Source organism: Cryptomeria japonica, chromosome 5 (genome assembly GCF_030272615.1).
Source record: "Cryptomeria japonica chromosome 5, Sugi_1.0, whole genome shotgun sequence".
Lineage (NCBI taxonomy): Eukaryota > Viridiplantae > Streptophyta > Pinopsida > Cupressales > Cupressaceae > Cryptomeria > Cryptomeria japonica.
This window is the reverse complement of record NC_081409.1, coordinates 333347404-333358533: the sequence shown is the minus strand read 5'-3', so window position 1 is coordinate 333358533 and position 11130 is coordinate 333347404. Positions and strand designations below refer to the sequence as shown.

General features: G+C 33.8%; 1 protein-coding gene across 1 annotated transcript; it reads left to right on the top strand.

The window, feature by feature from the left end:
- Window positions 1–2386: 2386 nt before the first annotated feature.
- Window positions 2387–10405, top strand: LOC131061971 (oligopeptide transporter 7). The gene is made up of 7 exons (XM_057995806.2): window positions 2387–2617; window positions 4780–5294; window positions 5378–5475; window positions 6629–7198; window positions 7314–7569; window positions 9132–9314; window positions 9406–10405. The coding sequence occupies exons 1-7, from the start codon at window positions 2611–2613 to the stop codon at window positions 10021–10023; spliced, it is 2247 nt and encodes a 748-aa protein (XP_057851789.1). The 5' UTR covers window positions 2387–2610; the 3' UTR covers window positions 10024–10405.
- Window positions 10406–11130: the final 725 nt, after the last annotated feature.

Sequence of the window (11130 nt, the reverse complement as noted above, 5' to 3'; positions counted from 1 at the left end):
TTTTATTTCTTATGAATGTAGGTTTTTCACCGAACATGAACTTCTTTGTTCAATGCATTGGGAAAAATAGTAAACTAATTCAAAAAAAATCTGAAAAATATCTATGCACTAGGTATTGGTGTTTTCTTTCGAACAAAAAAAAGAAAATTGAATTTTGATATATATAGAACAAGTTATGTGTTCAAACGTACACCTATATCCAAATTTTAATTAGTCGAACTTCAAAACTTAATAAAATAAAAAAATATTCAACATATCACTATCAAACCAAGTGCACGCCCTAGGAATTGATTTTACAAACCAAAATCCAAAAGAATTAAGTTTTTATCATTTATAGAAAACAATTTATGCATTTCGGGATACACATCACTCTTAAAAAATGTTGTTTGTTGTAAACAACCACTTTTTGAGGGAGATGGAAAAATCAATAAAATTTTATTCAAACAAATTTGCAAAAAATATATTTAGAATCTACAAACAAGATGTTAAAAATCACTAGTTTATATCATCTTCAAATTCTTAACGGTTTAAAAGTTATAGGTGTCAGAAAGTGAAGGTTTTTTTCAAAATATTCATCTAAGTGTCAAAGTTGGTTAAAAAGTGGGAACCAGTATTGTGAGTTCACCCCACATCTAGCAATGTGTTTGTAATCTTTAACAGGATTTGCTTTTAACCGAGCATACTCTAGAAGAGTATATTTCTTAGTGGGTCCGAAATCCCACAGTGGTTTTTCCCTATTTGGGTTTCCACGTTAAATCTGGTGTTATGAGTGTTATGATGTTTATATGCTTTTGAGTTTGCATGTTTAACAGTTTTGGTTATGTTACTAAAGTATATGTTACCGAGGTTGAATCTGATGTTTTTATGGAAGATTAAGTTTGTATGATTCACTCCGCCCCTCTCATCTTATTAGCTTGGCATCTGTACTTAACATTAAGTATCAGAACTATCATCTCTATGTGTGTTTTTTGTTGTAATAGTGAAGAGTGTGCCTCTCATCTATTCTTTCAGTGCTCTTTTTGTAAGGAAATTTGGTACTTCTAGTGGAGCATTTGGAACCAAGCTTGTTGGCATGTCTCCTCTTTGGTTGAGTTTTGGGCCTGTTGAGGTAAGCCCCCTATTAAGACCCCATTTCTTTAAGTTGCCTAGGTTCTTAGACCCACTCTCATTATCTGGCATATTCAGTTAGAGAGGAATCATTGGATTTTTATGATGCTGGGATGGTTGTTCACCACTTATGGTCGAAAATTATTCACTCTCTTCGTGAGGCTGTCCTGGCCAAGTGTGACTTTGGTGGCAATGTGGATCCTCAAAATGTTGATATTTGCAATTGGTTTAATTTTCCCCTTCAGGGAAATGACCCTTCTCTTCGTGGAAGGAGTGGTAGGTAGCTCAAGTGAGGAATAAATGCAAACATCCTTTGCAAAAGATAAATCGGGAGGGTCAGTGGACCCTTCCTCCTCAATGAGTTTTGAAAATTAATACAAATGGCTCTTCTCGGGGGAATCCTAATCATGTTGGTATTGGTGAAGTAGAGCGTGATAGTGTTGAAGATGTTCAGTTTCTTTTTTCTATTTATAAGGGTCTTCATACAAATACTTACATGGAGGCTCTCGCCATTTTCTATGTTGTAGAGCAATGTTGTATGCTTGGCTAGACAAGGATTATTTGTGAGTCTGATTTTTAGGTGGTGGTGACTTTGCTAAAAGAGGAGCGAATAGATGATGTTAGTTGGAACTTAGCTTTGGTTATTAGATAGATTAATGATATCGAATTTCCATAATTCATAGCTTAATATATCTCACACTTTTTGGATTAGATTGTGTAACAAATTTTTGTATCACCATTTCGAATCACACTTCGTGATCCATCATCAGGATACTAGAGAGCTAAGATTGTCTCCAAGCCAAATGGGCTTTTGATCAAATGCAAGGTTGGACTATTGTTGATAGGGGGCAATTGTCTTTAGAATTGTCTCACATGTTAGATTAGTTAGTGGATGTTCACAGGGTTGTATAGTGCTCTTTCATCTATTGTGTACTTTTGTTTTGAATAAATTCTTTTTAAAGATTCTAACATCTCAATATAATATCTTCATGTCTTTTTAAAGAAGTAGCATCTACTATGAAATAAAAATATAATATTTTCACAATCTATTATAGTAAATTGAATTAAAACCAATCCAAAAACTCCCAAAATTTAGTTGATATAAATAGACATAAATTTCACATACATATATATATATATAAAATTATATCACATTTGATTCATCAATCACATGGCTTTCTGTTTTTATCTCCAACTTCCTAAAAGTAGCACATGCAACTGGTAGAAAAGTTGTGTTTGTCGTATAGTAAAGACTCTGAGACTTGAGTCTCACATGACCCGCCGTATTTAACTGCAACATAAATGTAGGCGTTTATATTTTTACGGAGTCTAAGACAAGTTGCCTAAAACGGGGGAATAATCTTCCAAGTGCCGCCACATCTTGTATTTGCAGGTTAAATATTTTAAGGCAGAGATGCTTTTTCTAGGCTCTGATCTGCTTCATTTCAGCTCTGTATAGGAAGGAAGGTTTAGCTTCTTTGGAAGTTCGATCAGTCTTTTACAATGAAAGGTACGTATTAATGCAAGATTTTGCTTATCGTTTTGTTCTCTTCAACAAACCACTGGTTTTGCTTTCTCCGTCTTTATTTTCATCAAGCCTGCTATGTTTCCATTCGCAAAACTGCTGCTTTTATTGAGTTTGTGCATGGAGAATATTTGTTGCACAGAAGAATCGTTCACCTCTCCAAAATGATGTAAATATATCTGTTTTGCGTTCTCGTATAATTTGTGTGTTTTTCTTCGTCGCTTCTATCCTGTAGAAACTGAAAAAGAAACAGAAACAGAAAAGGGTTTCATTTAATGCTTTATCATGCAGAGACTTTTGTTTCTTTAATGCAAACTCTATTTTTGCATCATTGTGTTTCAGTCTTCACTTTCAGTTTAAATTTTCATTTCTGATAATTTTTTATAAGATGGGATTCAACGTGATTGGGAATTTTCAAGAAATTTGTAACAGGATTTTTTTTAAAATAAAGTAAAAAATAAGTAAAAAACGTTCATATCATTATTTTGATATACATTCTCAGTAAATTGATGTATGTACTGAGTTGATAGGTTCTGAGGTTCGAGGTATCATCTTTTAATGACTATGTTTTTCTTAATAATAATCACTGTAATTTTATGGGAAAAATCAATTCTAAAATTATTGCAAAATTTTAAATCTAAAAATATTTTTATCAATTATTTAAAAAGATATTTTTTTATAAAAACTATTAATACAAGGTATCATATTTTAATGACTATGTTTTTCTTAATAATAATCACTGTAATTTTATGGGAAAAATCAATTCTAAAATTATTGCAAAATTTTAAATCTAAAAATATTTTTATCAATTATTTAAAAAGATATTTTTTTATAAAAACTATTAATACAAGGTATCATCTTTTAATGACTATGTTTTTCTTAATAATAATCACTGTAATTTTATGGGAAAAATCAATTCTAAAATTATTGCAAAATTTTAAATCTAAAAATATTTTTATCAATTATTTAAAAAGATATTTTTTTATAAAAACTATTAATACACAAATTTTCATAGGAAAATTTTTATTTCAAATTATTTTCTGATAGATTATATTATTTATTGAATTGGTTTAATTATCATTAATATTATACATATTAAATTTTCTCAATTATAATTTAACTATAACCAATGAAATTTAACCTGAGAAATTAATTTATACAGCAATTATCTTTTTTTTTTGATAAAAATGAATTAAACCATTGAAATTATATTATGTTAATATTATATAGATTAATTGTGAGTTGATTCATATTATACAATTTAATCTTAAACAAAACTCCTAAATTCTGTCCCCATACTTCATATCATAAATTCAAGAATTTTCATTGATACCTTCTATACGTCTTTTATGAAAAAAAAATTCAATAAAATAAAATTTTACTTAAAATAAAACTTATTTTTTAAATACCATAATTGTTTAAAGACACTTCAAAAAGTTGCTAAAATATATTGATTATCAAAATTACGTAAAGGTTTTTGAATCAATGCTTCTATGGCAGCCAGCAGGTTCAACATAAGATTGCAAATCACTGGTTATACTAAAAATAACAATTAGAAAGTTATATTGTAAATATTAGAAACTATGGGAACCCTGAATCCTGATGCCTGAAAATATATGGGAAGTCTGGATCCTGATGGCTGAAATTATTAATCTATTTGTTAGTCTCGGAACTGGAAGCTATTTAAAATTGAGCAACTATATTGAATTTAATTAGTTCATACTCGCAACCTATGAATAATTTAATGTTGAAAACAACTAATCAGGCAACAGTTTAAATGCAGTTAGATTTTGGAAGACGCCTGTTTTTGCTGGGCTGTGAGAGAAAGGCATTTAACTATTCGAAAGTTGAAACTGTTCTTTCCGTTTATCTTCAGCTCTTTCATGGTTATCTATAATAATTACAGGAGCCTTTCTTTTCCTAACTGGATCACAAAATTTAATACAAAACATTAATTTTTTTCCATGATGTTAGATTAAAAAATTCTCACGTCAAGATGTTATCGTTTTGTTTGTTGTCTTATCTAAAATCTGTAAGAGAATGTGTAAAATCTGCAATTATTTTGTTTCTACCTATAGTTCCGACCTTTCAAGATTTCATGAATGCCAATAAAAATCTACCTATTTTCAATTTTAATGGATCTACAGGCAGCAGAGAAGATGGAGGAGGAGACATAATTTCATACCAGGATGTGTATCCTGCGAATGGATTGGTTCCTACAGAAGATGAAAATGAACAATCACCAGTTGAACAGGTGGCACTTACTGTGCCCACAACAGATGACCCAAGCATGCCTACTTTGACCTTCAGAATGTGGGTCCTTGGTGTTCTGTCATGTGTGTTGTTATCTTTTCTGAATCAGTTCTTTTGGTACAGAACAGAGCCCCTCTCTGTAACTGCAATCTCTGCTCAGATTGCAGTACTTCCTCTTGGCCGGCTAATGGCAGCTACCTTAAGCAAGAGGAAGTTATTTGCTGGAAGCAAGTGGGAGTTCTCAATGAATCCTGGACCGTTTAACATAAAGGAGCATGTGCTTATTACAATTTTTGCTAATTCAGGAGCTGGCAGTGTGTATGCTATTCATATAGTAAGTGCTGTCAAGATTTTCTACAAGAAGAGGCTGGATCTGTTCGTTGCTTTTCTCATTGTTATAACAACCCAGGTTCATTTCTGTACCTATTGCATATGAATTTTTTTTGTTCCATGCAGACTATTATGTAACTGGGCGATGTTTCTTATTTTTAGGTACTGGGATTTGGATGGGCAGGAATCTTCAGAAGATATTTAGTGGAGCCTGCTGCCATGTGGTGGCCGTCAAATCTTGTCCAGGTTTCTCTCTTCAGGTGATTAACCTTTCATTCTCAGACGATGAACTACTAATAAAATGAAACCTCTGGTTTAGAATATGAGCATCTCTAGGCCGGATTTGCGGGAAATTTGCTGCCCACTCATATACTTTCATACTCTACTTTTGGATAGCCCATGCTGCAAGAGACCTTAAAATTACATTGTATCAGAGGTAGCGCGGAACTCAAAGGCCTTGAGCAAATGTCAGTATAAATCTTATTAGTCACCTTGGCCTCAAACATCAAGAGTATCTCTATCTTTGGATTGCCCATGGCATAACAGCCCTTGGAATCACTTCGTATATTATATGACTATACCTCAAAGGCCTGAGTTCAATATCAACACAAACCTTGAAAATCACCATGGCTTCAAATGTCTAGAGTACAATAGACTTTGGATAGCACATTCCAGATGAGGCTTGGGAATCTTGTTTTATCTTTAGATGGAGTAGACCTCGGGAGCCTTACAATGATCACTTGTTATGAGATGTCATGTGCTGCAGCCTTTAGGTAACCCATGCTGCAAGATACCTTCGGTTCTCTTCGAATTACGTTTCTTAGGCAGAAGTAGAACAGACCCCAAATGCCTCAGCCATATATCATCACAAACCTAAGAAATCAGTGAGACCATAGCTTCAAACACCAAGAGTGGCAGAAACTTTAAATAGGCCATACTGAAAGAGACATTGGAATCAAATAGCATCTTAGGTAGAGTAGACCTCAAAGGTGTCATCCAAATGTCAACGCAAATCTTATAAATCACCATGATCTCAACTTTCGATGGTAGCAAATGATGACATAAATCTTTTATTGATTCGTCTGTGTTTTGAACATCTTTCTTGTGACTGTGTATGTTTTTGAACATCTTTCTTGTACTCACCTGATGCTTTCTTTATTTGTTCTACTTGGAGAGATCTACTAGGTACTCCCATTGTATGCTTTAGCTCGTCACTTTGTTTTCTCTTTTCTTGTCCTAATATGGATAGAGATGCTGGAACTCGTTTACTTTGAATATCTACTGCAACCCATTTTTTTAATGTATTCATTTATTTTGGAATTGAAATCATATTAGAATCGATACACCAAATTAGACTTGGTGGACACTTGAACATTAATTAAATTTATGCTGTTTCAATTGCTATGATTGCAGAGCTCTTCATGAAAAGGAGAAGAGACCCAAAGGAGGCCTTACGAGAAATCAGTTCTTTCTATTAGTTCTTACATGTAGTTTTGCCTATTATATTTTACCAGGCTATATGTTTCTCATGATCACATCACTTTCATGGGTCTGCTGGATATTTCCTAAATCTGTACTGGCACAACAACTGGGTTCAGGAATGCAAGGTCTTGGTATAGGTGTAATTGGTATTGATTGGTCCACAATTTCTTCATATTTGGGAAGCCCGCTTGCTAGTCCTTGGTTTGCCATTGCCAATGTAGCTGTTGGATTTGTGCTTGTAATGTATGTGATCACACCATTGGCATATTGGATGAATCTTTTTGATGCAAAGACATTCCCCATATTTTCTAGTCATCTTTTCACCTCCTCTGGCCATCAGTACAATATCTCCGAGATTATTGATTCAAATTTCCATCTGGACTTAGCCGCCTATCAGAAGTATGGCACATTAAATTTAAGTACCTTCTTTGCTATGACGTATGGAGTGGGATTCGCTGCCTTGACTGCCACAATAGTTCATGTACTTCTTTTCCATGGAAAGTATGTATACGTCTCCATGTCTAGTATCTTGTTTTTGAATCAATAGTACTCTGAGATCCCGTCATAATAGGCCTGATTGGCTGCATCTATTAATATGTCATTTTTTTTGGTGCAGAGAAATTTGGCATCTGAGCATGTCTGCTTTTACGGATCGTTCAGTGGATGTGCACACGAAGTTAATGAGAAAATACAAACAGGTGCCGGAATTATGGTTCCAACTAATACTTATTGGCACTATTGCTTTGTCCATCTTTGCATGTGAGTACTACATTGATCAGCTTCAATTACCCTGGTGGGGAGTACTGTTTGCATGTCTTATTGCTCTGGTCTTCACACTTCCTATTGGCATTATTGCTGCAACCACCAATCAGGTAAACCTTGGATGAATCCTATGAGTAACTTTTCTAGTCAGCCTTCAAAACTTTGTGCTTAATGATTTTTTTCGGTTATCTAAATCTCAATGCTTGTAGCTAAACAGAAAATATTTTATAATCCTGTGAAAATCAGGATCCATAGAACAAACTGATATCTTCTGTGAAGTTCTCCAAAAAGGGTTAGGTATATGCTAATACACCAGTTTGAAAAAGCTGTTTTTCTGGTGGCGGCTGAATACATGGTTACATTTGTGGTCATGTGGAGGAACATAAATTTATTTTTTATATATTTTTTTTAAAAGGGGTAAAAATTTATTGATCACAGGAAAGAGTTACAAAGCAAGAATTGCTAATAGTCCAACAAAGATCAAACAATTGCACATTTTTATCTTTCACAACTAAGTACTCAAACATATAAGATAAATCTGAAGGCAAATATCTCCTATACACAACATTCCAGCCCTGCATTCGTTCAGATGCCTATTGGGCCAAACAATCTGCTACTCTATTCCACTCCCGAAGAATGTGAGAGAAGGTAATAGATTCTAAGGACCCACTCAAACTTAGAATCTGTTTAATAACAATAGCTAAATACCAACTAGCATCATCCAATTGCTGCTCATTCAACGTATGCACCACCTCTCTCCATAACATACAGGATGGCAAGAACCTCTATGAAATTATTTGTGTGAAGCCCTTTATAAATGGAAAAACAAAACTGCACATCACCAGAACTGTCCCTACCAATACCACCTATACCAGTATGACCAGGATTCCCAAAAGAACATAAATTATCAACTCCGTGACATTTATTTTAAATTTAAAAATGGTATTCTAGTTTCTGCTAATATCAATATGCCATGTAGCAATAAAATTATATAACCCAAAGCTGTGGATGCATATCTCCAACTTCCTCTTTGAATTTTTAAATTTGAAACATCCAACCTCCTCTTTTGCATTTTTAAAATTGCAATTTTTCATGGAACCACCTATCTCTTGAATATTGAAGCAATAACCCCCTACATGGAACGTACCTCACAAGTCTTGAAATCAGCAAGGAACGATAATCGTGTTTAACTATTGTTTAGGGCAGGGGGGATTTCCTGAGTCATTGGATGCTTAAATATATTCCTCCTATGCCATGATCTTAATTTTGAATATAAACATATATTAAGTGTAAATCAGTGTAAGCCTTAAGGTAGTTGAAAACCTTGGTGTTTTTGTTCTATTTATTCTTCAAAATTAAATTTCTGAAGCACTGTTCAGAGCTAATTAGCTCACTACTTTTACAGAACACGCTAAGTCGCAAACTTGAACTAAACATAAATTAGCATTTGAGAATGGACATGTGCTAATAGTTCCTAATCAAATATTGTGGCACCACATGATGTTAATGGCTATGCAGGGGTTGATTTTAAAATTTAAAATTTATCTCGTCTTAATACTTCTATTTCTGATGTTAAAATGACAACCTCTGTTATCTTAATCATAATATATCTGTCGAATTTGAGAGTATTTACAGCTATAAACTAAATATGTTTATTATCTCGCTGTTGCAGGCTCCAGGTCTGAACATCATCACGGAATACATTATAGGTTACATTTATCCTGGAAGACCAGTTGCAAACATATGCTTCAAAGTATACGGTTACATTAGCATGACTCAAGCCCTCACATTCTTACAAGACTTTAAACTGGGTCATTATATGAAAATCCCCCCACGAAATATGTTCATGGCACAGGTATATAATTGAACTCGAATGACACTTTTGCAGGGCTCCAAATTTTTAAATTTCATGTAACTAACTATATCCTTATTTGTGTTTTCTAAAGGTAGTAGGCACAGTAATTTCATCAATAGTGTACTTAGGAACAGCCTGGTGGATGATGGAGACCATTCCCAATATCTGTGACACAAATGTCTTGCCTTCAAACAGCCCCTGGACTTGTCCAATGGACCGGGTTTTCTTTGATGCCTCTGTAATATGGGGATTGATAGGACCCAGGAGGATTTTTGGAGACCTCGGCAAATATGAGTCCATTAGTTGGTTTTTCTTAGGTGGGGCAATTGCTCCACTTTTGGTATGGCTGGTTCATAAAGCATACCCAGACAAAAAATGGATCAGATTGATTAATATGCCAATACTAATTGGGGCAACAGGAATGATGCCCCCTGCAACAGCTGTCAATTACACAAGCTGGATACTAACGGGATTCATTTTCAGCTTTGTTATCTATAGATACAAGAAAGATTGGTGGCAAAGGCATAATTATGTGCTTTCAGCTGGGTTGGATGCAGGATTAGCATTCATGGGAGTGCTACTATATGTGTGCTTGGGATTGGAAAATATTTCCTTGAATTGGTGGGGAGAAAATTTGGATGGATGCCCTTTGGCATCATGCCCCACTGCCAAGGGCATTGTAGTTGAAGGCTGCCCTGCATTTTCTTGATTAAACAAAATATTCAAACTTGTATATAGTAGATATTTCATTTGATTCTTGGATCATGAGGTTAATATCACTGTCTCTTTAGAGATTCTTGGCATTATTATGATTATTTGTTGGTGTGGAGGAAGGCAATCTCAGAACACTTCTCTATCAGATGTAGGATTGCAAGAGTTCAACATCACAGCCTATCCCGCTTAAATATGTACTTTGATTGCTTGCTTAAGAAGCACTCCAAGTCTGATCAGAGCCCAGATGACCTGAAAAATTGCAGTTCCTGCAGCTCAGATTTTTTTTTATATATTTATGTGCCATGTAAACAGATTGGCAAGAGTGTTGCATTGTCTATCTATTTGTATCTTTGATTCTTAATAAGCATCCTTGTTTATTGCTTTGTATTTAATTACCCTTGTCTTCTGCACTTCTTAATTATTCACAGTATTAAAACAATTGATCCATGAGTATGATCCGAAAAGTTGATGGAAAAATTGTTTACATAATCAAATCCAAAAACTATAAGCTAATATACAGTGATGAAAATATAAATTAATTTACTCTTAAGGTTAAGATAGTTTAGATACATTAATGTAACGTAGTGTTAGAAATTTTCCAATGAAGCTTCTTCCAAGGCTATGTTGTAAGGCTATGTTGTAGTGTTACAGTAACTTTTGTATTCAGTAGTTTGTAAATTTACTTTCTTTTCTCAAGAGATGCAGTCGGTAAATAAATAAAAATGATATCCAAACATTTACTTATAATAACTATAAAAATCTTACACTATGCACTGCTTACCAATTTTAATTAACTAAAACCAATAATCTATATGAATGAAAATAAATAATGTGAAAGATTTTGGCTGCCGAATGAAAGCAAAGATGGGGTGGAATAGAAAGCTTAGAAATGTGAGGAGCTTGGGAACAAAAAGATAAGAATGCAGTCAGATTTTTTTTCATTTATCCAAATGTTTAATTCATTGGATATGAAGGTTTCAGAGTGTAGAGATTTATGCTGTTCCTAACAAATGAAAATGCTTGTTTAAGTCACAAATTACAATTAAAATTTGTTGGACAGAGAGAACAAACAATGTCGCAACAACTTACCTCAAAATTGGTA